The sequence below is a fragment of the Aureobasidium melanogenum genome, assembly GCF_000721775.1.
Source record: "Aureobasidium melanogenum CBS 110374 unplaced genomic scaffold scaffold_14, whole genome shotgun sequence".
Taxonomy (NCBI): Eukaryota; Fungi; Ascomycota; class Dothideomycetes; order Dothideales; family Saccotheciaceae; genus Aureobasidium; species Aureobasidium melanogenum.
The window spans coordinates 273,656-300,570 of NW_024470066.1; the positions used below are offsets into that span (position 1 = coordinate 273,656).

Here is a 26,915-nt window from a genome sequence, read left to right on the forward strand (position 1 = left end):
TGGTCTGTGGCCGACTGCCGCATCAGGTCGAGCTTCTGGATTCCTGTTGACCTGACCAATGCAATGTCTTGCTCCGTGTGTTCCGCGGTGTCTTCTGCCACATGTTCTCGTCGAGCTTAAGATCGCGCATCTTCGACCGATTCCAGTCGCGCACACTCCTTTGTGCATAATGTAGCGTGCCGCGCTGATCTCTGACGAGCAACGAAGCAGCCGTAGAATTGGGCTGTCTCAGAATGTCACTGGGTCTCTCGGTCTGATCTTCTCTTGTGTTGATGAGGCATGCATGTCTCTTCATCCTTTGATTTCAACAGGTTTGGCGTCCAAGTTTGCGCCCTCTTCTTCGGGGAAGCCCAAGATCTCGGCCACGGTATCTCTAATGAAGTTTTGCTCTTCTGGAGTGAAGCGGGTATCGGCGTCTTCGATCATGGCAGCAAGGTGGGCGCGTCTGTAGGGGCGTTGATTGGCGAGGATCAAGTACTCGGACTTTGTCAGATGCACTCTCGGACCCAGGGTTTGCATCAACTTGTTCAGGTATTGCGAGTCGTTGTCGTATCTGGGATTGTTCAAGAAAGGACGGTCCTTGTCGCTGAGATGTTCTTCGTGCTGACCATGTGTGAGCCCGAGGTGTCGAAAGTTGAGACTCGAACATGCAATACCTTCTGCAATGACTTCATGAAGTTGGCGGGCCGGTGTGTGTTTGGACGACCTTCTTCTTTTGCTTGGTCCTTGTCGGCTTTGATTTGAGCGCGCTTGTCGCGAATAAACTTGAGGACATCGTAGTCGTCGAGGACTTCGGTGCCGGCGTCCAGGATCTTGAAGAGTCAGCTTAGTTTTATTCACGGAAACTGAAAAGCGCACCTTCATGTTGGCTGGTTGCAAGAGATCCGATGCGATGTCAAGTTTGGGAAGGGTCGACTGGCCGGCGACAAATTCTGGAACCGCTTTCACATGCTAGATGGGAAGGAGCTCTCACCATCTTATCTGATCATCAGCAATCTCGATTCAGTTCACCGCCTTCGGGTCCGAGTGGAGAGAACGACAGCGGCCCCAAAAGGAGCGGGACGAAACCAAGATTTCGGCTCGTCATGGTGCATGGCGTTGCACGTTGCGCAGCAACGTCAACAGATGGTCCTGCTTCACCTAGCAACCAGCGCCAAAGACGCTCCCCATGTAAGCAAAGACCTCATTAGAAGGCCTCAGTCCCGTCTGCATTTCATTCCTGTATACTCCTCCTCTTCCAAATCTGTAGATATCATCTACCTGCAAGAACAAATCTCAATCTCGTTCGCCAAATAAACACCTCCAAACCATCCATCCACAAGGCCGTTAGGCCCCATATACCACTCCACCAAGCTTCGCTCTAGTGCGACGCGCCTGATCAGACTCTAAGACACTCTTCCGCCCGGCGGACGCGGCTTGCACTGCGTGAGGTATGCATTACTTGCTTCTTGCGACCAGTATAACATGGACATGTACCAACACAATGCCTTCACAGATCCGGACTACCGAGATATTAACTTATCCTCGACCACTTCGACAACTAACCCCATCCGGACTCAATCTTTCACCACCAAAATGCTGTCAACTCACAACCAGACCTCGAGCATCCAACGACGACGTCAACTACACAGAAGACAAAACTCGCTCGAGGTCCCGATGATCAACACACACATGTCTGCCTCGTCAAGACAACGTCCCGCTGGCCACCGCCGCGGCATGAGTATCGACCAGGGCATGACTCTCCTTTCACGACAGGAGGTAAGTATGCCAACTAACCAACAACGACCATCATCACAGCATTCCGTGCAAGAAACGCAGCAGCACAGACCATACCAGCCGGGACTATATCACATGGACCCTAACCAGCAGCACTTTTTCAGACCAGCCTTCATGGAACAGGACATTGCTTCTGCCGAGCAAGCAAAGCAAGCCATCCTGAACCTTGAACAACATATCCAGACTGTCTACCGCACATACGGGTATGTTCCTCAGACACCACTTTCTCAATCGCAACCTCAAATGCCCAACACTCCCCTCATTGTTGCCACACGGCCAACAACCCCTTGCTCCAACTACCAGCAGCCCATGTCTGGCCATCCTGAAGGACCTCTTCTAGACGTCTCGCCTATGCCAAACTCGGTTGCAGTCTCTCCCATGCACCCCGGAGTCTCGCCAATGCCAGTTCAATACGCCAATGTTCCTGTTGTCCAGGTTCAGGAGCCCTACCAAGACAACAGCTCCGTGTACGCAGAGTCTTTTGCTGGTGACTACTCATGTACACCCTCGTACACATCATCCATGGTCGATCCCAGCTCGCCCATGCGCTCTCCTATGGACGGCAAGTTCAACCCCATGCCTACTGTTTACGAAGATCTCTCGCCTGCTCCCAGCCATGCAACTTACGCTCACGACTCAATGATGCTTCCGAGTGAAGCTGCTTCCAACATGAGCTACTACACAGATTCCCCTCAGCGTTCCGCAGTCTCTCCTCGTGAGGCTATGCTGCAAACTCTCGACATTGACGCTAGCATCGAGGACACTGGCATCTCACCTCAGGAAGTCCAGCGCTACATTAGCCCCCAAGATCACTGCGATGGCAAGTGGACTTGTCTCTTCGATGGCTGCAACAAGAAGTTCGGCCGCAAGGAGAACATCCGCGCCCACGTCCAGACCCATCTTGGCGATCGCCAATTCAAGTGCAACCACTGCGGCAAGTGCTTCGTTAGACAACACGATCTGAAGCGTCACGCGAAGATTCACAGTGGTGACAAGCCTCACAAGTGCCCTTGCGGCAACGGCTTTGCCAGACAAGACGCTCTCACGCGCCACCGTCAGCGTGGTGTCTGTGACGGTGCCCTTCCAGGCTTTGAACGTTCTCAGGTCAGACGTGGTCGTCCTCGCAAGAACACCTACGATATGTCTGAGCGTCTCGAGAGAGCAGCCCATCAGAGGGAGATCAACGCACGCAGAAACTCCGAGTTCACTGCCTACGCAAGCTCGTCAGCCAGCGAAGCCAGCTATCCCAGCACACCTGCAGCCAATGTCAACGACGAATTCGATGCCGAAGACTTTGCCGGTTACCAACAACAAGAAAGCAAATATCCCGTTGCAGAGTTGTCCCACTACACACCTCCTACATCACCTTTCTCAACTGGCAACACATCGCCGAAGAAGGAGTTCATATACACCGCCGCCGACCTCAGCTCTCTACCCCAAGTAGAAATAAAGGTGGCAGCTTCATCTCCTCCTCAGCTCCCTCACAGTCCTCCACCAAGCTCTCAATGCCCGAGTCAACCTTTTGGCTCAAGCGAAAACACTTTCAGCTTCTCCTCTGTCGACTGCAAGCCCATCATCGTCGAAGAGAACGAATGCTTATCGCCCGCAGCAACATCTCCAAGCCACACCGTCGATGAGCAGGACAACTTCTCACCGAACGCGACTCATGCTGCCGAGAGCGCATTCATGGGCTCAGAAGACATGCTCGAGTTCAACCCTAGCATGTACGGCGGTCCTGGTGACTCGCTGTTCAATGCTAGCCTCGATGCATGGCTCGAAAGCCATTGAGGATATGAGATCCATGATGACGGACACGCAACTTGTCAATGACGCGAGACAACACACATACATGACTTTTAACGACTATAGCATTCGGATGGACATGACACCAAGGATATCATGTGCAAATCACAGGCATGGGGATTGAAGGAAAAGCGATGGAGTATGACTTTGAAGAGCGATTGAGAACAGAGGTTCACATGTATCTTTTTAGATGGAGTTTTCGGATGTTTTCATGATTATGGCACAAGCGAGCAACAGAGCAGGATTTCAATGCCTCCAACAGCAGCGGTGGACTTTTTTCGTTTCTCTTCTTTTACAGACAATCATCTGGTGTTTTTCAACACCCATGAATTTTACACTTTACCTGCCATATACTCTTGTCCACACAGACCTCACTCACCTTTTCACTCGTGATGTTGCAAAGGCCGTTGTTCTATATTGCTGCAACAGTCTACATAATCTCGACTGGTCACCGGTTTGTCAATTGCAGAATCACAAATCAAGTAATCCTGATCTGTGCTCTGGACCTGTCATGGCGAGAAGATCACCCGTGGTCAACGAAGTGGTCAGTGGTCACCAAGTCAACAAGAATCCCTCAAAGGGATCAAAACAACACGGGACATGGTTCTCCGTGCTCAACCTCCACACGGGTGGTATGTTTGCAGCACTGAGCTGGGGTAAAAGACAGGACAGGAATGCAAGGTGGTTGGAAATGCAGTGTCACGCGAAGAACCAGTGTTTGATCTGCATAGAAGCATCTGTACCTGCATGTTTCCATCCCTCTTCCATCTTGTGAGTCTTTTGAGCTCTCAACAAAAGAAGATGATGGTTTTTGTTGGTTGCACAAAGAAGTTTTGCATAATTAATCTCGGCAAGAGGGGATCAGAGTTGCTTTGCAAAATTGCTTCCGAAACTCCGAACCAACAAAAAAAACCCTCGCATCGCATCGTACCCGGGGGACCTCGAACTCGGCCGGCGCGACGAGCCTGCCCGCCCCATCGAGGGTCTGTTCTTGCTCTCTTCACCGCAAATGGCTTTTCTAAACGGCGATTAGGAAAACAGAGAATTTTCTTTGCCGAAGCCTAGACGGTGAGCAGAAAGACCGGTTATGGAAAGTTGGTTTGTGCGTAAAGGAGAGATGGAATAGGGAGCATAAACAACACAACGGGTTGTCGCGTGAGTGTGCAGTGCAGTGCATGAACCAAATGGATGCAAAACATCAAGCACCCCAGCAATGGGAGCTGTTTATCGATTGTGACTCTGGTTGCAGGATGCAGCCTTGATTGTGAAACGAACATGGTGGCCAAGGGACACCTGCGATAAGAAACGGATGCGTCTAAAACTTCCCTCTTGTCGCTATGGTTTCGTAGAGAAACGGTGGCTGTGAATAGAGATAGCTACTCGGAGCATTATTTGAGTGGAGGGACTACCTATTTCACAAGTCGAGGGTCGTTGTGTCTAACCGCCAATGCTATCTGTTTGCGATCAACGACGCTTGTGAGATGATTACTGGCGATCTTTGGATTTCAGGCATCAGCTTAATGAGAGCAGGATTATACGGATGGAATGCGGTAGGATTGGAGGAGCAAAGGATGCTTGCTGAGCCTTGGTGAGAGCGTCTGCACATGATGTTGGTTGATGCATGTATTGGCATGACGAGCGAGGCTTGGTAGCAGGGCTTGGGCAAAGTTCTGATGACGGGTAGGCCAGCATCCGAGAGCAGCCGGTCAGGGTAGGTACCTGTCTATCCTGAGTCTACTATGGGATATATACAGATTGTTCTATAGATATGGACAGAGTGAAATGGAACAGAGAAGTGTCTGTTGCAAATGTTGGGGCGGAAGGGTGCACGCGAGCATTGATGTTTGCGGTGGAATGACAGGGTGGGAATTGGAAATTAGGACGGAGACGGGATTCGGTCGCGCAGCGGTTGCGCCGCTTGCCGAGAGAGTCGAGCGCCAGAAGCCAAAGTCGATGGTTACTTCATAACTGGCCGAGCATCCTAGTGTAGTAGGCCTAAGCACACCTGGGTCGTGAGCCTGTGACTTTTCTCTCTCCGTCTCGACATTCGCATTGTTTCGCGACTCGACTCGACTCGACTGGTGCCCGGCTTCCGTTCTGTTCTGCTTTCTACTGTATTTACATCCAGTCGCGCATTCCTCATCTGTCTCCGTCTCCGCCTCCGTACTTTCCCAGGACTTTGCAGACATGAGCAGCAGCAAATACTTTGCCCTGGGGGGCGCCGACGATAGCGAGTCGACACAGCGCTTCTTCACGCGCAACAAGTTCCTTCCATCTCTACCCACCATCCTCCCACACCGCCTGCGTCGCAAGTTCCGCAGCACACGCTCAAAGATTCGAAGTAGACAAACGCCTTCGTCGTCCATCTCGGCCCTGCAGACCAGCTTCAACCCCAAGGACACATTACGGTCTCTCCGCCACCACCAATGGTCCGTCTACGATGCCCAATATATCTTCCTTGCCATTGTCGGCATCTTCGCCCTCTGCGTCATCCAATCGCCCGGTCCCATGGTCAAGACTGCCGTGGCCACGCTGTTGATGCTGTCGCTGCTGTTGCCCATCACTCGCCAATTCTTCCTGCCATTCTTGCCAATTGCCGCATGGCTCGTCTTCTTCTTCTCCTGCCAGTATGTGCCATCTTTTCCTAGACTCCATTGTTTCCCCTTTCGCCTCAGCCCATGCTAACGCTATCTCGCCAGATTCATCGACGGCAAATACAGACCTCCGATCTGGGTTCGCGTGCTGCCTGCCCTTGAAAACATCCTCTATGGTGCAAACTTGAGCAACATTCTGTCCGCCCACAAGGCCGTCGTTCTCGATGTCCTCGCCTGGTTGCCTTACGGCATCACCCATTTCGGTGCTCCCTTCGTCTGCTCTGGTCTCATGTTCCTCTTCGGTCCCCCTGGAACTACTCCCACTTTTGCAAGAGCATTTGGCTACATGAACTTGACTGGTGTCATGATCCAGCTGATTTTCCCCTGCTCACCTCCATGGTACGAGAACATGTACGGTCTTGCCCCCGCCAACTACTCCATGCAAGGATCTCCCGCCGGTCTTGCCGCAATCGACAAGCTTTTTGGCATCGATCTGTACACTTCCACTTTCACTGCCTCGCCCATGGTCTTTGGTGCTTTCCCCTCGCTACATTCTGGATGTGCCACAATTGAAGCCTTGTTCATGAGCCACACCTTCCCCAAGCTTCGTCCCTTGTTCATCATCTACACCGGCTGGCTTTGGTGGTCTACCATGTACCTTTCTCACCACTACGCTGTTGATCTTGTTGGTGGCAGCTTGCTTTCTGCTGGTGCCTACTACATTGCCAAGGGCAAGTTCCTGCCGAGATTGCAGCCTGGCAAGATGTTCCGCTGGGATTACGACTACGTCGAAGTCGGAGAGGCTAGAGAGGGTTATGCTTACGGTCTGACCGATCTGGCTGATGATGACTTCCACCCAGCCAACTTCGGCATGGATAGTGGTGATGAGTGGACCATTGGCTCTTCGTCCTCGGTAGCATCATCCAGCAGAAGCCCATCAGTTGGTGCAAGAAGCCCAGTCGACGAGTCTTGGGAGGGCGACACCCTGGCCTCAACATCAGACAACGAGTACTACCAACAAAAGCCGCAAGAAAAGTCATGAGTCGTTTAGCCAGCAACTTTGTTATGTCTGTTCGACTAGCAATTCTTACATGAAAGCTTGGCCTCAGCCTTTTGTATTACGACAACATCTACAGCACTATATGGCGCATGCAGTGCTTTCACTTCGATCTGGCCGAGCAAAAATTGAGAAACGGATAATTTGTACTCCAATCTCAGCTACCGGCATTTTCTGTACATTTTTTCCCACGGACACATTCTACTAGGAGTCTACTGGGAGTTTCGATACCCTTCGTCATTCGCTTCGACCTGTGTCTTTATTTCTTCATTCATCAATTTCACGGCTATGCATTCAGCGGGACTAGAAGGGGGAATGTACATGTACGAGAAGCCTGAGAGCCATGATGATGGTTCTAGGATTTAACGACCGAGGGTAATGATTCATTGGGAGGTACTATAGGCAGCTGCCAGGAATAAAACATGAAATTACAAGAATCAAAACAATGTTTAAAACTACAACCTGTCTCTTCTTTTCATCTCTCCACAGACATTCTACTTATGTCCCAGATCCGCTGCCTTCAATGCTTTTCTTCCTAACGTTCTATAGTGGTCGCCTATGTCGTCCACTCTATTCTTCCCCAAGCCATTGCAAAGCATGAGTGCCTGACTTGCAATCGCTCGTAGCTCTCGACTTGACTCTGCTATATCTGTATTCGTGACTTTGGCATGTTCACGAAACAGTCACAATTCTCGAAGCTATATCAAAGAGTCTGCAATCACAATAAAGATGCAGCTGTTCTAGTTGTCCATACACAAGCATACCTGCCCGTGTGCTAAGATCTGTATAATAAAGAGCATCTCTATATTACACAAAGGCATAGTTGTTACTAGAAGCAGGGGCCTGGCCAAAGAGAGCTGAAACGTCGATTCTCAGTGGACACCCATCCTCTTATCTAATAGTGTTATGCATTTGTATAGCTACGTGCGTTACAATCTTTTGCGTACGGGGAGGTAGTACTCTGATCATGGATTTGCTACTTTCAATGCTACTTTCTGTTGATATTCCTGTCATAGCCGTGTTTGTGTTGTTTACTCGCTTTTTCACTATCCCATTACACAGAGCTACCATGTCCTGGAGATAGTGACTATACTTGAAGCTATATCCCAAAGTTGGTACGTACTCACTCATTCTCTGCGAGAACTCAGAGGCAGAGAGCTTCGACTTTCTAGTAGTTGTCTTATGGTCAGTCTGCTTCCAGCATTTGTATGATCGCTGTCCGATACCGTTACATCCCATTATCTCTACGCGTCTGATCTTGTGATAGCAATTCTCACGTGGCCCTGCACGCGCCTCATGTAATCAGTCCACTAAGTCTGCTGCACCTCCTCGCCGCCAGGTCCAATCACTGGACGCTTTCATGCACCTTGGCTGGATTCGATCGCACAGACATAGCCGACACACATAATTTGCAGGTTTCCGCCGCGAGGTAGAGTGGCGGTCAGGAAAGTGTTTAGGTCTTGTCAGTGAGATTACCTCGAGGAGAAACCGGATAACAACATGCTTGCTCTCTCTGCAATGAGAACCGCATGTTTTTCATTTGTGATGGCTGTCCAGATTGTTGTTGGCCTCTGTCACGTTCTGTCAGTAGCGATACTGCCCCTTGCTTGACGTATCATTCGCCCTCCGCTGCAGCTAATGCTCCGACTGTTCTGTCAACAATGCAGTGGTCTCTGGTAAGTGCGTTCAAGCAATACAATCCTTACCATCAAGTGCATCATGGCAGACAAGAGTGCATTCTGAAGATAACACATTACTTTGAATACCAGATGTACTTGTAATCGCGCGCTTAGGCGCTTCGGACCGCAGTGCATATCGGACTTTTTACTTGCTGACACCATTTCGCCGTTTGTGTGTCGTACAAGGATAAGCAGCTAGAGCTGTGTGCAATCGGTCGAGGGATACATGCATCCCGTAAGATGTATCGCAATATGCAAAGCCTTGTGCGATCATGTCGACCAACAAATGATCTGAGAACTGGTCATACAGACCCATTGTCATATTGTTTGTACTTTAGGTCGTGTAATGATCCAGGTTGATAAAGATGCATGTTCATCGAGAAGACGACGCCAAAGACATCACGCATTGTCCTCGCGATGAATACTGACATGAGCTCGACACGCTACGGCGACGCACGAGGTACAATGTTAACGCGACAGTACTCGTACTCGTACCGCGTTCTTGTTCAGGGCAGGTTCTAGAAGCTGAAGAACGACCCTGCAGTCGCGTCGGTTCAACGTCCATCCCTTAGCCAAAGCATTTCGATACGTTGCAAAATGATCAAAACCTGCTGGACCTATCGATCACTCTCGGGAGCAAGTGATCAAAAGTTGACATCCAGATTACGAACATTGATGCGGCGACCCCAACAACCCGTGTTCATGCCAGTCTCAATTAATGACCCGTCGCGAGGTCAAAGAGTAGCTGAGAATTGGCAAATCATTAACTGGATACGCGTCTCGTGTCGAACAAGCTTCGTCAATGCCGAGCTATATTCGAGCTGGGGGAGACTACTCCATGAGCCTACGCTTCCCCTAGACCCGTCTCTGGACCAGTACCCCGGTCAAGATGGGTGGCAAGGTCCTGTCGAAATTGGATAATGTCCCAGCTCCCGATACTGGGGGACTGCCACAGGCTTAGAGGCTGGCTCCGCCTAGGACTTAAAATGAAACAGCAGTGGTATACTTATCAATGATGTAGGTCAGCCCCTTTTGACTACAGGACGAAGATTGTCACCCAGGCTCATTCCGAGGACGGACGGTCACTTGAGCTGTCCGTTCACTTGATCGTCTGACTCGGAGGAATCTTTTGCAACTGAAATTTCTGATCAAAAATCGCTTTCGAGAGTTTATAAAATTCAAGAATTGCATCCGGTTTGCGGCGACGAGGGGTGAGCACCGGTGTGCACACGGATGTTAGCATCCGCTGGGAGCGATGTGGGGCATTCAGGTGGCCCGACCCGCGCACCTTTTCATTCCCTCCGATTTCCTCCAGGATAGTGATTGAGCACATGCTCAAGCCGGGTGTTTAGAACCACGTGCTTGAGGAACATTTTGAAGCTGTAATATCATGCAGAGTATATCAAACAAGCAGCTGGTCTATGAAGCGAAAGTTTCGAGAATGAAAATCGAGCTTCGATGGGATTGTTGACGTGAAATGATCAGAAAAAGCAAAAGATGATGATCAGATTCGTCCCAAAAAGTTGGGACTCGGAAAGTTCGTTGGCACCAAGATAGCTGTCGGATCGAAGTTCCTATGCCTTAGCCCGGGTTAGGCTATCGATAATTCTGCGAGATGCGCGATGCCAGGAACAAGTAATTTGATCGTGACCAAATACGGAGATGGTCATGCAGCTTGAAGATCGTCCAAACACGACACATGAAGCGATGCATAGATCATGACGGAGCTTGAAGCTCTGTTCCCGAGTTGACAAAGGGATCAGTCTCTCTGTTGGTCAATCGCGGTGATGAGATGATAAGGGGGCTGGGTTAGGAATAGAAGATACATCGGCGTCCGGCTACATGCATAACGTGGCGCCTTGCACAGACTTGCAGTGGCTCAAGGGTGCATGAATTTTGAGAGCGCATGATGAGTTGTCTTGAGACTGTAGTTGGAGGCAGCTGCATTTGATGGCAAAGTGGCAAGTCTGACGGTCTGGCAGCGATATGGAGGGTAGAAGTTCAGTTAATATCGAGGCATCGCTAATTAGTCGAGACATCAGACGGAGACGGGAGGGATTCTTGTGCGCTCTGGCAAACGAAAGGTGGTGGTTTGACGGACGTCGCGTGCGTACAAAGGCAGTCATGACGAGAAGGCGCTGAACAACGTTTCGTTTCGCTGTCAACGTGCTGGCGACTGGGCTGAAATGGTCGGATAGATTGATTTTGGACAAATGGCAAGAATGCGCCGCCAAAGGGATGACAGGCGACAGGCGTCAAGCAGGTTACGACTTGCAAGAGTCCAAACAGGAAACCAGCCACAGGCGTGGTCATGATTAGTCGGTGTTGCTAGTTTATGACAGCGCTCGGACTCGGATCCAGAGCCAGGGTTGTGAATGTGAGGTGGCTGCCCCGCAGACGTGAACTGCAGTCGAGCCCTCTCTTTTTGCTGCTGGCTGTCTCTTTCCATTTTTGAGTTCTTTCCCCTCGTTCCTTCCTTCTCACATCATACTGATCTCTTCGCTCTTGCCTCGTGCCCCTCTCTTCCCCTCCTCCATCTCCCCCACCTGCCACCTTTTGCCTGGCCTCACTGTCTTGTATCCTGCGTCGAGGCGTCTGAAAGGGCATCGTCGCAATCCCACGTTCAATGAGCAGCATAATATCGCCCATGCAACATAATCATTCCCATCAGTCCCAGTTTATCAAGACTTAATCCCTACGCGCTGGTCGGCCTCTGTTGTCTGGACATAGCCCGAAGCATTCAACATCTTCACCTCGCCCGCCACCACTTCTTCTCTTGATTTCCGACCATCCGCCCCTCCGTTAACCATGCCTGCTGCCTCGTCCTCATCGTCTACCACTCTTCTGCCCGCCGCCGGCTCGGCCTCGCCCACCATTAGCCGCAAGTCTTCAGCCTCTGCTCCCGAAAAGAAATACAAGTGCCAGTTTTGCAATCGCGCTTTCAGCAGAAGTGAGCATCGCAGCAGACACGAAAGATCGCGTAAGTTGGCTCGCCCCCCGCACTCCGCGCCCTCGACCTTGCTCCGACACTGACCACCCTCATCCAGACACCAAAGAACGCCCCTTCAAATGCCTCAAGTGCCGCAGCACTTTTGTGCGTCGCGATCTTCTCCTACGCCACGACCGTACTGTACACGCAAAGGACGGAGGTGTGCCGTTGCAGAGCGACACGAAGCGAAGGAGTAACGCGTCCAAACAGTCGCCGGAAGCCCTTCCACCCAAGCTCCCCATGGGCATGGACCAAGCAACCATCGAGCAGATGAGTGCTGATGATGGTCTTTTCGGTGTCGAGGAAGCCGCCATGCTGATGACCAACTTCCAACAGAAGGCCGCCATGTCCACACAAGGATCTATACCCGAGCCCATCCTAGCCGAGCCCTCGTACGCTCAAGCCGGCTCCATGACTCTTCCTCAGATGCAATCTCAGACCCACTGGGATACCATGGAATCCATGATGCCTCACCCCATGGCCAAATCGCAGTCAATGTCGTCTCAAAGCACCGCCACAGGTCATGACACCCGCTTGCCCCATTCCTCCGCCAGCATCCACAGTCATTTGCCCCCACTCATGGAACAGCAATTCGCCAACCCGTCGCTGTCCGCACTTGGAACGCCTGGTGCCCTGTCTCCCTTCACTTCGATGATGGGACCCGTGTCGCCGGTAGACTATCGTCGTTCGCCTGGACCTCCTCAAGTCTGCACAATGCCGAAGCCTCCCCAGGTTGAATCTGAGGATCAGATTGCCAGTATCCTCCAAAACATCAAGCACTGCGACAGCGAGGGTGCTTTGCTCGACACATTCCGCCTCCCCCACGGCGACGACCTCAACCGTTATCTGTCGACGTATTTCACCCTCTTCCACCACCACTTGCCATTCTTGCATCCCTCGTCGTTCAACCCGGCTCATGTTTCGGCACCCCTGCTTCTGTCAGTCCTGTCAGTCGGTGCACTGTACGCCTTTGAACAAGATTCTGCATACATGCTCCATATTGGCTCTAAGCTCTTGATCAACCAATTCCTGGTCAACAAGGAGAACTTCAGTTCTCGCAAATGTCCTATCTGGGCTATGCAAGCAACTCTGCTCAACATGATTTTTGCCAGCTGGAGTGGTGACCCGAAGGGCCTCGAATGGGCTTGCTCAGTCAAGAGTCTTGTCGCCAACATGGTCGCTGGTAACAGATACGAGCTCAAGTTGCGTTCCGAGGCCCGCCAGGGCGCACAGCCCAGTCACCAAGAATGGATTGAGGATGAGAGCTGCCGTCGCACATACTACGCTGTCTACATCTTCTTTGGCCTCTTGACCATGACCTACAATCACACCCCTGCCATTAGTTTCAACGAATTTGATACGCTGGAGCTGCCGTCATCGGAAACTCTCTGGGCGCTCGATGTCAACCAGAGTGCTATCTGGCACGAGAGCATGAAGACCACGAACATCATCACATTCCAGGAATCTCACTGTAATCTCTTCCAGGGTGAGCCTGCTCGTTACAGCGCCTTTGCGACTCGCGTTATGATCAACGCCCTCTTCCTCGAAGTCTGGTATCATAAGAGATGCCCCGAGGCTCTGCAGGACGTCGTGACCGAGTACAAGCTTCGTCTGGCCTTGGAATCTTGGGAGAAGTCCCTTGAGATTTGCGAACCCGAGACTGTCGTTGTTCAACTCAGTGCACCTCACCGTGGCCATCCTCTCATCTTCAACGCCATGGCTGTATACCGCAACACTACTGCTAGACTCATGGTTGATCTCAAGTCGGTCCAGGAAGCCCTTCGCTACCACGATCCCTATGAGGTCGCTGCCGCCATGACCAATGCAAGGGACAAGGTTAAGCGCTCTCCCGAGATGCTCAAGGTCATTCAAGCCTGCTTCGATTGTGTCGAGGTTGCTGCAGTACATGGCATTCGTTGGGTTGCTCGCACTTCTGCTACCAATTGGAGTATTGAACACCCGCTTTGTGGGCTCGACCTGATGGTCATTCTCACACTCTGGCTCTGGCGCGTTGAGCACGATGACGAGGCTCCCAACGCTGAGGAGATCGCCATGTACGAAAAGCTTCGTAGTCTTTTCGATGATGACTCGGTCGAGATGTACGGCAAGCTCAGCTCAATGGTCGCCCGCGTCTGGGGCAGCATGATCGATGAAGTGGTCGTTTGGGGCATCACCAAGCTCATGGGTGAATCCTTCAAGCTCCACGCTCAGGCACTCTCTGGTTATGAGGAGGCCATGCTTGCCCAAGAGCAGGCTCACTCCGCTCCCACCATGACATCCCACAATCTCGCAGTCGCCGCCTACTGACACTGCAAACCACATTTCACGACCCCTCCTCCGACCAAATCTCATGTCTCTATTCCCGATCTGTCTCATGTCCGAGACGGATAATCTCCTCTCAACTCTTTGCGTTTCTTACAATTTCTTCATTTCCTTTTAGCGCGTTACGACTCTCGTAATGAGATGCTTCAAAAGCGTGCGGTAGTCATGGTATTCTGATCTTTCCATTGGGTTTGCCGGCAACGGTTTTGGTGGCGGGTCTGGGTTTGGTAATAACCTCTCTTCCTTAATACCCCATCTACGCCTCCTAGTGTCGGCTGGCCCGCCTTGTCTAATCTGTTGTTTTTTTTCTCTTGCGGTTTCTTGCTTTTCTTTTTCTTGCTGCTTCGGACCCAGAATACCAAGGTTTCTTTTTATACTTTTGTGTTTTGGGAAGTATTTTTTTCATCTGGGTTTCTGCTTTTTGATTTTCTCGGAGAGATGTTGCAGTGCGCATAGCGTGGTTTCTGCTAGCTTATATCTTTCTTCCTCGCTTTTGTAGAGCATACATGTCATTTCTCACCTCCACTTCTTGATCTGTATCTTGTTTTCTTGTGATCGTCTAAGTGATCGTGTTTGAGGAATTTCAATACCATCCTGTCTAGTCCCTCCTTCAATGCTATCAAAATTGTGACAACAACCATGCTACTGTGGACTTATGTTCACTTGAACGTCGCTGATGGTGTACCAGCCTTGCCGCCCGCGAAAGCTGCATGTTCGTGATGCGGCTTGTAATAAAAGCCATTCTCTCTAGGCATCAGCTCCGGCTCCAAATTAGCAAAAACCGTCTCCAGCAACCTCTGAATACCCTCCTGATGACCAGCATCCCTATTCCACACCTGCACCAAGACGCTCGTAAACCTAACACTCAAACTAACACCACAGATGTCATCTCTGAAATGCTGTCTCTCACTCTCCACCGCAGCTTGCAGTTTCTCACCCACAGCAAGCAAACAGATGCGTTCCCAGAATGCTGGTGCGCGTTCTTTTGGTACGCGGAAGGTCCAGCAGCCACCGTGGGCATTGCGAGGGTCTTCCCACAAAGGCTTCACGTTTCTGTGGAAGAGGTGGACGGAATCGCGGAGAGGCAAGCTCGAGACGTCGAAGTTGTTGAAGACGTTCCAGAAGGTGCGGACGTCGGCGATGGAAGCTAGATGTACCAATCTGTCTTCGTAGTTGGTTGTTGGTTTGTCTGTAGGAGAAGTGGTGGCAGGAGCTGATGGTGAAGTGGTTGTAGATGTGGTGCGGTCTTGACGATCGTGCCAGAAATCCCAGGCGTGGACTAGGGGTGGTGCGCGTAGTTTGTTCAAGAGGTTTGCGCGCATTTCTTTGCCACGGGCTGGAGTGGGAGTTGCTGTCGCTGTATCGTCTGCTATTGCACCAAGGCTCTGGAATCCGGACATGGTTTCTCGAATACCTGGTATGGTTTGTTGTGACTTTTCTATGCTGCAAGTCAGTTTCATTCTTGTCTGCAGTTTTGAACATGCTTGGTATAATTTGTGATAGAATAGTTTCGTGAAAGCATGAACAATTGCTTGTATCATCTGCTCGCTGCGTTTCTCCAGCTCCCGGAAAGGGGTAAAGTCTGGCGTGTACGCATATCAACTTACCGATAGTGAGGTCTGCAGACGTTGAGATTTGGCAGTAAGATTCTAAGATTAACAGAGCCAGCTTTGTATGTATAAGTACGGAAATCGATGAGTCTGTCTTCGCATGTAAGGCCGTCTTCAATAATGACAGGGCTGGGCGACGGCCCCTGGTTCGCTTCCGGAAAGAAAGGTGTGACAAAGAAAGTGGGCGCGGCTGGTTTGTTCCTTCCGATCACAACCTGATGTTCATTGTGTTTGACAGCTTGCTTTCTTGCTCACTCTCCCCTCTTTTATTGTTTTCACAGGTTTTGCTAAGCGCCCGTGCAACTGTCGAGCTGTCATGTGAGGTCAAGTGTGATTGCGGTTTTGTTTGGGGAAAGGCCGGGGTCCAGCTCTCAGCCTTGTGTGTTTCAGGTTTCATGATCGGGGTTATATGCCTTCACACATCATAGTCAGGAATACGCAGATTGGGGATTAGGTGGACAGATATCAAAGTCTCTCCAACCATATCAAGTTGTCCGATATAGATAAAGTCGCCGAAGTTGAATGGGTTCGGTTTCTTGAACAAGTCCCCGCCATGAGAGCCCCACCTTCCTTTGCCCTGCCCTAAGAGGATGCTTGTAGTATATAAACTTCTGTCGAAATCTGTTCTTCTTTCTTTTCTGATCTTTTGCTTCGGTATACTAATTCAAGTGGGTTCAATTGAGACATCAAAGACAAAAATGGGTCTACCACCTCAACTAAACCTCCTACGGCCACTTCTTCTTCTCTCTTACTCAGCCTATTACATCCCCATAACAATCTTCCGACTCCTGTTGTCTTCGCCCTCAAAACTCTTCTCTTGGTCTTCCTTCCAACACGCGTGGTTCGGAACCTTCTGGTCTTGGTTCGGCGGCGTATCGCGTCAAAACGCCAACGCTACTGTATCTCCTCTAGTCCGCTCAAACGTATACGGTGTAGTCCTAGACATCGGCCCCGGCAGCGGAGAGTGGGTAAATCTGTACGCAGCAACCGCAAACAAAGTCACAAAAGTATATGGTGTGGAGCCGAATCCGGAACACCATGCTGCATTACGCAGACGAGTAGAAGCCGCTGGACTCAAAGGCATTTACGAGATTTTGCCTGTAGGAGCTCAGGATTTGGGATCTGTGGGATTGGAGATCGAGTCTGTGGATACGATTGTGACGTTGCAGACACTTTGCAGTTGTCCTGGTCCGCAAGATATTATCAAGAGTTTGTATCCTTATCTGAAGAAGGGAGGTACTTGGGTGGTATATGAACATGTCAAGACGAAATATCATAATGATTTTGTTGGATATTGGCAACGTAAGTGCAGAAACAGGTTGTGATATCTGTGTTTGCTGACTTTCTTCGTCTTAGCCTTTGTCAATCTGATCTGGCCGACATTCTTTGGTGGTTGTGACATTGCAAGACCTACTGATGAATGGCTTCGCGAAGTTGGTGACTGGGAGGAAGTCTCGTTGAGGGCAGGTGAAGGCGAGGGCCCATACGACACGATTCCACACTCGCTCGGAACGCTCATTAAGAGGAAGTGACGGACATATGGGCTTATGCTCACTCCTCGTGTGCTAAGTATGTACCACATATGGCTGTAAAAAATGCAGAATACTAACAAAAGAAACCGAATAGTGTGTACTAAGAAGCGACAAATCATAGAACCTCTATTGACACGCCTATGTCTTCTGGAAAGATCGTGCCTTTTCATGGCGTACACTGCTCTCTGCGTTGTCGGAGTACGATGATTTCATGTGGGAGTTACAGACTTTGGCATATCAGAAGTTCAGAAAAGCAAGCAACAAGAATACCTTTCGTTTGAAGACTAGTATACAACGACCCGCTCCAATGCAGCCTTAATGAACGTCAAAGACGCGATATCACAAGAAGAGTAACCCGACACCGTATATAACTATGCAAACGACGGAGTAGTATAAGAAGCACAAGACGCTATGATCAATCTCCTTTGGTTCTGTTTCTGCTCCTGTCTCTTTTGGGCTTCGCAGTAGCAGACGTCAAAAAGTCATCTGGGATATCGTTCCAATCACGGGTTTGCGGAAGGGGTCGGCTCGGCGGTCGTGAAGTTTCCTCGTCGCTGCTGGTGTCATAGTCATCAATATCGTCAGGATCTACTTTGCGACGTTGTGCTGCAGGTGGACCGTTCCCTGTTTGATATTGACCCAGAATCTGTGCTGCTTTTGATGGAGAGCGACGACCGGCAAGAGGTACGCGAGTAACACCGTTAGTGGTAGTCAAATATCTGCCTTCATCGTCGTCTTCCTGCTCCCCTGCCCATGTAGGTTGAAGGTGTGGCTGTTGCGGCTGTTGGTGCTGTTGATTTTGTTGCATAGCAGCAGGACCAGCGAAGTATCTTCCTGCTCCATATGCACCGGCACCCCAGTGTGAGCGTTCAGCTTGGTAGTCACGCCATGAGCGACGTTCTGATTCTTCTCGTAATTGGCGGTCGTGTGCTACTTCATCACGACGGGCTATCCAGTGTGCGCTGACTTCCCACCTCCAACCGTCTCCTTCGGTATTACAGACGGGCAAGAACCACAAGTATGGATTGTGGCCAAAGAGATCAAGTAAGTTCCGTCGCCAACCTAGATCGAAGGCATGGGGTAGTTTGTCGCTGTCTTGCTCGTCTAGATATTCGGCATAGCGTTCCCGCTCACGGTCTGCTTCGAGACTTGCGTAACTACGACGTAGACTTTCCGAAGCAGGAGACTCAAACGCAGAGGTTTGAATTGGCAGAGGGGTTGGGAGTCTCGATTCGTCGCCTTCTTCGGGTCTGGTGACGCCAGGAACAGCATTTGCGTGAATCTCCTTGAGCTGTTCGCCCAGCGTGGGCTCATCGGAGGGATCGTCGTGCATGTAGTGTCTTTCGTGATTGTGTATCTGACGTTCCATGCTCTTTTTCAAGGGACTAAAGTAACGAGTCTTTTCCAAACTCTCAATGGTCGTCTTGCCGGTTGTGGCCAGGTAAATGTGCCAGGAAGTGAAACCAGTCAGGACGAGGCCAATGATGCCACCTAAAACAGCGAGCAGGATGACGTTAACAATTCGTAGTCCTTCTTCGATCTTGGTCTCGTCAAAGATGTCACGCCAGACGAACTCGAATGCGGTTGCAAAACAGAGCCAGCAAAAGAGGGATGTGTAGGACAGAAACAGCAGGAAGGCTTTGTAGTTGTACATGCCAACACAGGTGGCTAGCCAGGGACAATGGTGGTCCATCTTTAGAACGCAGCGGTTGCAGGAGCTGCAGTGGTGGGCACGGTCAGGCTTGACCGAGTTGCACTTTTTACAGTATCGTGGTTTGCCCGACGACTTGGCTGTGAGGGGTGTAGGTGCGAGGGCTTCATGGGTAGGGAGTGATGCGTAGCCACCGGTGGCTAGCGAGTTGGTAGGAGATCCAGGGTCTTTGAAGACAGCGATGGTATAGCACGAGACGGCGAGCGAGTAGAGTACGACTCCGACCAAGGATGATGTCTTGCCTAGACGTGAGCATTAGAGACAGAGTCCAGAGCAGAGGGCAAGAAGGCTTCGGTATACCAGTCCATTTTCCCTGGTTGGGCCAGAAGCCGATGCTTATCTGGACCCAAGCAGCCCATGACAGCAGGCCATAGACAAAGGCCAGAGGGAAGTAGCCCAGCGCTCCACAGCAGCAGCGTTCGACCCGCCGGGCCCAGCTCTTACGCTTGCGATGGAAGTCTCGCGACGGTGACATGGTCGATGACTACTCAGCGCATGTCTTCTACTGCAGCTCCCGTCGTCTTCACAATGCGAAAAATATCCCCGTCCTGTCGTCGTCGTCGTCGTTGGTTGACCCGTGGCGTATGTGGCGGTGCCCGGCACGCGAAGGGGTCCGCTCCGATCGACTCCACCTCTCCACGGCCTGCTGTTTCATCTTCAAACCTTCTAGCGACCATCTCATCATTGCATGTGAAAACGAACATCGATAATTGAATGACCATGCATTCCAGGCTACACTACGTATTTGGCTCGTGATACATGACCTTTGTTTATCCCTGCTGCCAGAGAGCGCTGTGCTTGCCCTCGATACTGACGCTGTCCATCTCTTGGATCTCCTCGTCTGTCAACCTCCATCCAAATGCCTGGATGTTACTCTTGGCCTGCTCGAGATTTCTGATGCCAACAACAGGGTTGACGCCCTTGCTGATGTTGTAGTTAAGCGCTACGGCAGACATGCTGACACCACGCTTCTCTGCAATCTTCTTCACCACGTCGAGTGTATGCTGGATCTCCTTGATGGGGTACGAGCTGAAGCGGTATGACTTTGGTGGCTCTCTCTCGGGCGTCCACTTTCCAGTCAAGCGGCCTTGTGCTAGTGACGAGTATGACTGGAACTGAATACCGTTCTCACGGCACGCCTTCAGCATACCTTCTGTCTCGGGCAGTCGACGCATGACGTGGAACTCGCATTGGTTCAACTCGAGAGGGACGTCGTATTCGGCAAGCGCTTGCTTCATCTCCAACATGTCTTCTTTGCTGTAGTTGGCGACAGCCACCACCTTGCAGAGGCCCTCATCCACGCACTGCGCCATTGACTTGGCGACTTGCTTGATGCTTCCAGCGTGGATGTGTCCATGGACCATGTAAACGTCAACAAAGTCTAGCTTCATGCGCTCCAGAGACTCCTTGAGCATCTTGTACGGTGCAGAGCCCGGTGTGACGAGGTTCTTGAAGTTGTCGGGCACAACGTAGTACTTGGTCTGCATGACGAAGCTATCGCGGGGCATGCCTTTGACAAGCTCACCACAGATCCTCTCGCTCTCGCCTGAACCGTAGGCCTGAGCAGTATCAATATCTAGGAGGTATCAGCATTGGGAAGTACCGATTCAGACTGAATGCGACTCACAGGTGAGATCGTTGTCGACCATGAACTTCCAAGCCTCTTTTACGCCGTCGAGTTCCTTTGGATCCCAGTGCCATGTCGCCTTGTCTCCCCAAGACCATGCGCCGATGGACATCCAGGGAATTTGTACATCTGCCTTCTTGCCTTTCAACGTGATGCGCGTTGACGTCTGAGGAACAAAGGACTGAGGCAGAACTGCTTGCATGCCATTGAATGAGGGATCGACCTTGTTAGGCTTGTCTGAGTGGTAGCCTTCGGTGGCCGAAAGACCGGAGCTCAATGCGGTCTGGAGAACGTGCTGCATGATTTGTATCTTCGGAATGTGCGGTTTGAAATGTATGAAGTTGGACTTGAGATACAACGACCTACCATGTGTATATATATCTTGCGTTTCCTGGGCTACATACGTAGCTGCGTTCCATGCGGCGAACGAGAACAATCGTCATGAAATCATTTCCAATCTACATACTGTACGGATCGCAAGGGAACCGAGAGCAGGTGTGTTAGATGCGCCAATGGGGTGCTGACGGGCAATTCTTGCAGGGTACCATCACCTCTGTCCATCATGGTGATGAAGTCAAGATGACGATTAGGGCAGGGTATCCACGAGTTCTTCGGCAGGAACCGCAGATATGCATACTTTGTTGAGCCTCATGGTCATAATCTATCTGAATGCGGCTCATTTTCAGTTTGCAGTCGCGTGAGATACGATGTTGTACGATGTCAAATCTGAGATCGCAACAAAGTTGTGGTTGTTTCATAGAAGAGTAACGACGTCAAAGCTGGAGGAGCACCTTCCGGCTGCCGGCACGCATCACGCGTTGTCCTTTCATCGCATACCACCTGTCTCGTATGCGTACTCGTAAATGTCTTGAGTAACTTTTCGCGAGGCTTGCGACATCGATTCTAGAGGAACGGAATATACCATGTCCAACTTTGAGGGCTCAAAGGCCAAGCACACCAGCACCGGCTCTCAGGAATGCAGTAAATGCCTTCGGCGATCCAACCAAGACATATATGGACGGCAATCCCGTGCCCGCAACAAAGATTCATCATCCGGCGGCGCCAGTAAATCAGAGTCAGCCGGTGACACCTCAGCAAAGCCGAACAGTGGCAACACCCGCCACCAATCCATAGAGCTCGTCAAATGTGATTGGTGCTGCTCGTCAAGAACTTCCTCCTCTGAGCCAGGTTGTTGCTTCGATTGCCCAGGATTGAGAGCCACAGACTATTTCATCTGATCCACTGGTGTCTACTTCGACAGCACAGTTGTCTACAGGGGTTGTACACACTGAGAACCAGCTGACTGAGCCTACGGTAGTCTCCGATAATGCTGGACAAGGCCTTCTCTCGAAGAGAAGGCGCACTGGCGGTCCGGAAGTATTCTCCAACCAAACACCCTCTCTTCCATCCCTGAACACGGACCTATTCATCCCCTCAAGGTTGCGAAAACTGCCTTGCTGGCTGCAACCTCATATTCACTGGGGAGCTCCCCATCAGATCTAGAGCTAAACAACTGGTTGAACAGTGTGGTGGATACGTCAGTCTTATTCCTGATAAGTTCACGACACACGCTGCGCTAGGAGATGGTGTCAGCAACAACAAGATGATGAACTTGCATCAGATGCTTATGCTTCATCGTGTGACGAACATGAGATCCATCGTGCTATCATACGGTCGACCAAGAGGATGGACCCAGCAAAGGTGACAACGTGGTTCTTCAATCAGGCCAAGGTTGTATTGCGAGGGCCAAATGGTGCCTGAAAGCAGATCGCAGATACTGGATCATTGCTGGTGAAGGACATACACATTCTGAAGACCACCCTGGCAAGCTTGACAAATGGCGAGGAAAGACGAATCTGTGGGCATGGGATATGACCAAGATCAACAAGGAGTTAGGTGTACTTGAAGAATGCCCATTGCATAGCAGATAGGGATCTAGACAGGGGTGTGAGATGCCAGTTGGTCTACATGCTGATCTTTCCGCCTATCTTCTTTGACCCCAACACGAAGTAGGTATGTGAGATCGACCCCAAATGCGAAGTCGGGGTCAGTTGGAGACGCAGATCCCGCTACCGGGAAATGCGAGATAAGGTTTCGAGGATCAAGCAAAGAAAGATTCAGCAATCAGAATATTTTGCTAGCTCTTACCAAATACCCAGCATCACATTGCGACGCTTTCATGTCAAAGGGCAAGCCTTATGTGCCCTCGCCATAGACCATTAGTATTGCGTGACGAGAACCGTTCCTAGAAACACGGTCTCTTTCCAAGCCATGGTCCCCAAAACCAATCCGAATTCGGCAGAAAGCGGGTCCACACCTTGATGACCGACGGGACCAAAACAAGAAAGCCCTCGCTGCCACCATCAAATTTGCCAGTAGCCGGCGCGGCCAACAAGTCGTGAAGAGAACTAGAAGAAAAATCTAGGCAAGCTTGCGTGTACGTGTACAGTCATAAGGGGAGCAAGCAGTAGATAAGGCACCAACGAAGCACCTCCGACGGTAAAACCAGCGTCTGCAGAGAGAAAAGAAAAATAATAGACATACCTATCGCCAACCTATCGCCTATCGCGTGCTCCCGGTATACATACAGCTGCCGCACTTTGCCCCGAAAAAGAGTCGTTATTACAAGACAGGGCTATTCCACCTTCCCTCCAATCCCTCTCATCGCGTCCCTAAAATCTTGCGACAATGCCACAAACAGCAAAAGCAACAGCGGACGACACTTCGCCGCCGCCCAAAATTGAACCTGAGCCTTTGGAAGTCAAGAAGCCTGGTTTCTTTTCGCGACGACGGATTTTGGGACCTGTTGACAAGGAATATGGAGATTATGCGTTGTTGGTGCATTCATTTGTGACTGGGCTGGTTGATGCGGCGTCGTTCGCCAATTGGGGTGTTTTTGTGGGAATGCAGACTGGTAGGTTCTCATTTCTTTCGCTCATCGCAACATGAAAATAGCATCATGTCGGATTGGCCTTCTGAATAATCCAGAAGACTTCAGGCAAGACGTATTCTGTCAATTTTGAGCAGGGACGCGTGACTCTGAACAGGTCAACCCCATGTTTACTATCATTTTGGATATCGATGCTGTCCCGCCTTTTCCATCTTGTGCACAATTTCCTGCATCAATTGTCTCTAACACAACGATAGGCAACACTGTGATTCTAGGCCTCTCAACTGCTGGTCTGCCGGATAATCCTCACGCCTGGACAACCACCCTGGTCTCTCTGGCTTCTTTCCTCCTCGGCGCCTTCCTCACATTCCGCAGCACAAATCTCATTTGTCCCAAAGGCATCACTGGCAACCGTCTCTGGCTCAGCACAATCCTCCTCATCCAAGCCCTTCTCATCATTATCTCTGCAGCCATCGTCAGCGCAAATCTCGTCCCTCACAACCGCCCTGGCTACCCTGATGACGAGCACAAAAGAGGCGTCATCACCAATATTCTTATTGTCAGTTTATTCCCACCTCTAGGCTTTCAATCTGGCATGCAGATTGCCACTAGTCGCTTGTTGGGCTACAACGAGTTGCCGGTCAATGTCTTGACCAGTACCTACTGCGACTTGATGGGTGATGCTAAGTTGTTTGCTCTGCATAATGTCAAAAGGAATAGAAGAGCTGCAGCTGTGGTATTGTTGTTTGCGGGTGCTGTTATCAGTGGGTGGCTTATGCGCAGTCGAGGTGGTTTGCAGAGTGTGCTGTGGCTTGCTGCTGGAATCAAGCTGCTGGTCGCGATAATCTCGTTCACCTTCCATCCTAGCAAGACTGATTGAGCTGGTTAGAGAGGATCCGATGGTCATCACGAAGAAAAATTGGCAAATACTCCATGAGGAGCAGACAGGCTTGAACGCAGATCTTGTTGAAAGCTGTGCGCTATCGGTCGGAAACCGTGGATGTCAATGTTGGAGCTGCATCAGTTGCACGAAGAAAAGTAATGTAATGACACAAGAAACAAGGATTAAATTGTATTCCTGACCACAACTGCTGGAAGAATATCAAAGCAGAGCTTCAGGTTCTTGACCTTCTTGGAGCAGATCAGCAGAGCTGAAACAATGTAGATTTTGTTCTCCCGCTCTACCTCTGTATTGGAGAGTCCAGTTTAGTTGTGATCGGGATCGTCAAGAACACAGATTGTGTCAGGTGTCTCATAACTCTGTCGTGAGGCAAGATCGAATATCTCGAGGTAATTGTCGGTTGAGAGGGAAGTTTGTGCCCGGTGAGACTGTTTAGAAAGTCGTAATTCGTTATCAGATGCTGTCTATCGATGACTTGTAGCGTGGACAGCGGTCCAGCCCATACAAGACATAGAGAACTCTCATCGTAAGAGACGAACTTTTGATAGTTGCTCGTTTTGTCTTTGACTCTTCGGTGGGCCTTCATTCAAAATCCTGTCTAGACCAAGATCACGCCAAGCAGGTTCTTGCTGACGTTGAGTGGCTCTTTGGATGCCGAAAGCGGCGTGCTGCTCTGGAACAACATCGTCTTCGTCATCTGGGTTCAGAGGCTGGTGTTGAGGTGGCACATAGATCTCTTCATGAGGTAGATGGGTGCGATTGAAGTCCTCCAGAAGATCGGCATGGTGGCTGCGATGCAGATGGATGTAGGTGTGTGATGAGTCTTTGGTCTACCAATAACGCATGAGAGACTGCAATGCTGCTTGGATGTCACAAAACGGCTTACCATGATGATGCGTCTCTTCGACGTGAAATATTATTTTATCTTCAGAGGTTGTCGAATGGGAGGCTGGAGTGATGGTCAGTAAACAACTTGACCCCGGATTGCGTGCCCGAAGCGACTAGCGGCTTGGCGGAAGCGAAGATTCGCACTTTGATCTCAGCAGACGAAATTCCTTCCCACCAGCGACGACAAACCAGCAAACCGTTCGACTTCAAGTGTGTATCTCTCTTCACTCGCATCGGAATCGCACAGGGACTCTTTCTAACACGCGCTTTTTCTTGTCATCAGGACCTTTACGGCAACCCATCCACCGCAACCATGTCTCACGAATCTGTCTGGTACTCGCGTCCTCGCACCTACGGCAAGGGCAGCAGAGAATGGTGCGTCTACACCCTACAATCCTCGTCGCTCGCTTGAGAAAGAGTCGAGAAAAAAGAGAAGGACTACACCGGTGTCGCGCGCGCACTCGAGCGAGGGGATCACAACCGAAGGAGAGAACATCTGGCTGACGATTCATTTTTGTACAGCCGCGTCTGCACCCACAAGGCTGGTCTCATCCGCAAGTACGGCCTGAACATCTGCCGTCAGTGCTTCCGTGAGAAGTCCACCGACATTGGCTTCGTCAAGGTACGCAATCACAAACCCACGCATTTCCGTGCCAGACCCGCAACCGACATGCGCTCTGGAGTCATCACCTGTCGGAGGCTAACACTTTGCCACAGCACCGCTAAATGCAATGCCCCAATTGTTGGGTCTGTCGTCGTCGCACGTCAAGCGAAGGAGGATGAGTTGATCATGGCAGGAGTCTTGGGTGGTGCTTGCAACGCAATTTTACATGGGTTCAATGGCTCTTACTATCGGACATGGTATGAAGCTCGTCCTCTGTTCGCAGATCAACGAAAAAAGTCAAAAGCTGTTTCTTGTCGCCCTAACGAAATCATTGTGTTGATGTTGATGAACCTTGGTGCCACTTTTTCTTTGCAGTATATTGAATGACCATTATCGTCTGTTCCTTGCATGTAAACTCCCTTGTTCGGACTGCATGAAAGTTCCTAGTCAAGTGATGTGGCAGAGCTGCAAGGTCATGCCAAGTTCCCCATGTTTCCTTGCCTACGCCCGGCAGCATACAGGAAAGGGACGAATATAGCAACTATATTGGCTATGTGCGACTTTTCGAACGCGGTTCCCCTTTCTCTTCTAATGATCAATGACGTGGTCGGTCAGATCGAGTGTTGACATTTCGTCTAACTGTTTATCGCTCAATGCTCTCAACTCGGAACACGCAATGAACCTGAGTCAAGGGCTGGAGACAGCCCACAATTGACAGCCGAGGAAGCGACAAAAGGAGATTGCATGCACATTTCTTGCTTGTGGCACTTGTGCAATGCTTTCAGCCCGCCACGGGGGGCACAGCCTGAGTCGTGTATCTGCGTTGAAAAAGGCTGTGAATTAGCCTGTACAAGAAGATTGACGCTTCGCGAGGATAGGCATAGTATCAAGGTTTGCGAGTCAGGGAGCAAGAGAGGAGAGGCAGAATCCAA

The 26,915-nt window shown here is 50.6% G+C and overlaps 11 protein-coding genes across 11 annotated transcripts; 6 read left to right on the plus strand and 5 right to left on the minus strand.

Moving 5' to 3' along the window:
* Positions 1 to 291: 291 nt before the first annotated feature.
* On the minus strand, positions 292 to 864 carry M437DRAFT_67069 (uncharacterized protein; the record flags this gene model as incomplete). Its single annotated transcript, XM_041024878.1, has 3 exons — positions 292 to 603; positions 657 to 812; positions 859 to 864. 3 exons carry the CDS (start codon positions 862 to 864, stop codon positions 292 to 294), a joined length of 474 nt encoding a protein of 157 aa, XP_040878629.1.
* Positions 865 to 2,499: 1,635 nt separating this feature from the next.
* Positions 2,500 to 2,829, plus strand: M437DRAFT_51346 (uncharacterized protein; the record flags this gene model as incomplete). Its single annotated transcript, XM_041022165.1, has 1 exon — positions 2,500 to 2,829. A coding segment is annotated over one exon (330 nt), but the record flags the coding sequence as incomplete, so codon positions are not given.
* A 2,937-nt stretch (positions 2,830 to 5,766) lies between these two features.
* Positions 5,767 to 7,215, plus strand: M437DRAFT_51394 (PAP2-domain-containing protein; the record flags this gene model as incomplete). Its single annotated transcript, XM_041022171.1, has 2 exons — positions 5,767 to 6,206; positions 6,279 to 7,215. 2 exons carry the CDS (start codon positions 5,767 to 5,769, stop codon positions 7,213 to 7,215), a joined length of 1,377 nt encoding a protein of 458 aa, XP_040878631.1.
* A 4,502-nt stretch (positions 7,216 to 11,717) lies between these two features.
* M437DRAFT_51622 (uncharacterized protein) lies at positions 11,718 to 14,205 on the plus strand (the record flags this gene model as incomplete). The annotated part of the gene is made up of 2 exons (XM_041022212.1): positions 11,718 to 11,889; positions 11,957 to 14,205. 2 exons carry the CDS (start codon positions 11,718 to 11,720, stop codon positions 14,203 to 14,205), a joined length of 2,421 nt encoding a protein of 806 aa, XP_040878632.1.
* Positions 14,206 to 14,909: 704 nt separating this feature from the next.
* Positions 14,910 to 15,578, minus strand: M437DRAFT_25007 (translation initiation factor eIF4e; the record flags this gene model as incomplete). The annotated part of the gene is made up of 1 exon (XM_041019078.1): positions 14,910 to 15,578. A coding segment is annotated over one exon (669 nt), but the record flags the coding sequence as incomplete, so codon positions are not given.
* Positions 15,579 to 16,528: 950 nt separating this feature from the next.
* On the plus strand, positions 16,529 to 17,362 carry M437DRAFT_76286 (S-adenosyl-L-methionine-dependent methyltransferase; the record flags this gene model as incomplete). The annotated part of the gene is made up of 2 exons (XM_041026595.1): positions 16,529 to 17,132; positions 17,187 to 17,362. The coding sequence occupies 2 exons, from the start codon at positions 16,529 to 16,531 to the stop codon at positions 17,360 to 17,362; spliced, it is 780 nt and encodes a 259-aa protein (XP_040878634.1).
* Positions 17,363 to 17,777: 415 nt separating this feature from the next.
* Positions 17,778 to 19,548, minus strand: M437DRAFT_51252 (zf-DHHC-domain-containing protein; the record flags this gene model as incomplete). Its single annotated transcript, XM_041022152.1, has 2 exons — positions 17,778 to 19,315; positions 19,374 to 19,548. 2 exons carry the CDS (start codon positions 19,546 to 19,548, stop codon positions 17,778 to 17,780), a joined length of 1,713 nt encoding a protein of 570 aa, XP_040878635.1.
* A 295-nt stretch (positions 19,549 to 19,843) lies between these two features.
* On the minus strand, positions 19,844 to 21,001 carry M437DRAFT_67076 (Aldo/keto reductase; the record flags this gene model as incomplete). The annotated part of the gene is made up of 2 exons (XM_041024879.1): positions 19,844 to 20,649; positions 20,701 to 21,001. 2 exons carry the CDS (start codon positions 20,999 to 21,001, stop codon positions 19,844 to 19,846), a joined length of 1,107 nt encoding a protein of 368 aa, XP_040878636.1.
* A 2,387-nt stretch (positions 21,002 to 23,388) lies between these two features.
* On the plus strand, positions 23,389 to 24,470 carry M437DRAFT_76289 (uncharacterized protein; the record flags this gene model as incomplete). Its single annotated transcript, XM_041026596.1, has 2 exons — positions 23,389 to 23,614; positions 23,848 to 24,470. The coding sequence occupies 2 exons, from the start codon at positions 23,389 to 23,391 to the stop codon at positions 24,468 to 24,470; spliced, it is 849 nt and encodes a 282-aa protein (XP_040878637.1).
* A 326-nt stretch (positions 24,471 to 24,796) lies between these two features.
* On the minus strand, positions 24,797 to 25,380 carry M437DRAFT_67078 (uncharacterized protein; the record flags this gene model as incomplete). Its single annotated transcript, XM_041024880.1, has 3 exons — positions 24,797 to 24,919; positions 25,031 to 25,321; positions 25,378 to 25,380. The coding sequence occupies 3 exons, from the start codon at positions 25,378 to 25,380 to the stop codon at positions 24,797 to 24,799; spliced, it is 417 nt and encodes a 138-aa protein (XP_040878638.1).
* A 312-nt stretch (positions 25,381 to 25,692) lies between these two features.
* M437DRAFT_85574 (ribosomal protein S14) lies at positions 25,693 to 26,105 on the plus strand (the record flags this gene model as incomplete). The annotated part of the gene is made up of 3 exons (XM_041028305.1): positions 25,693 to 25,754; positions 25,902 to 26,001; positions 26,097 to 26,105. The coding sequence occupies 3 exons, from the start codon at positions 25,693 to 25,695 to the stop codon at positions 26,103 to 26,105; spliced, it is 171 nt and encodes a 56-aa protein (XP_040878639.1).
* Positions 26,106 to 26,915: the final 810 nt, after the last annotated feature.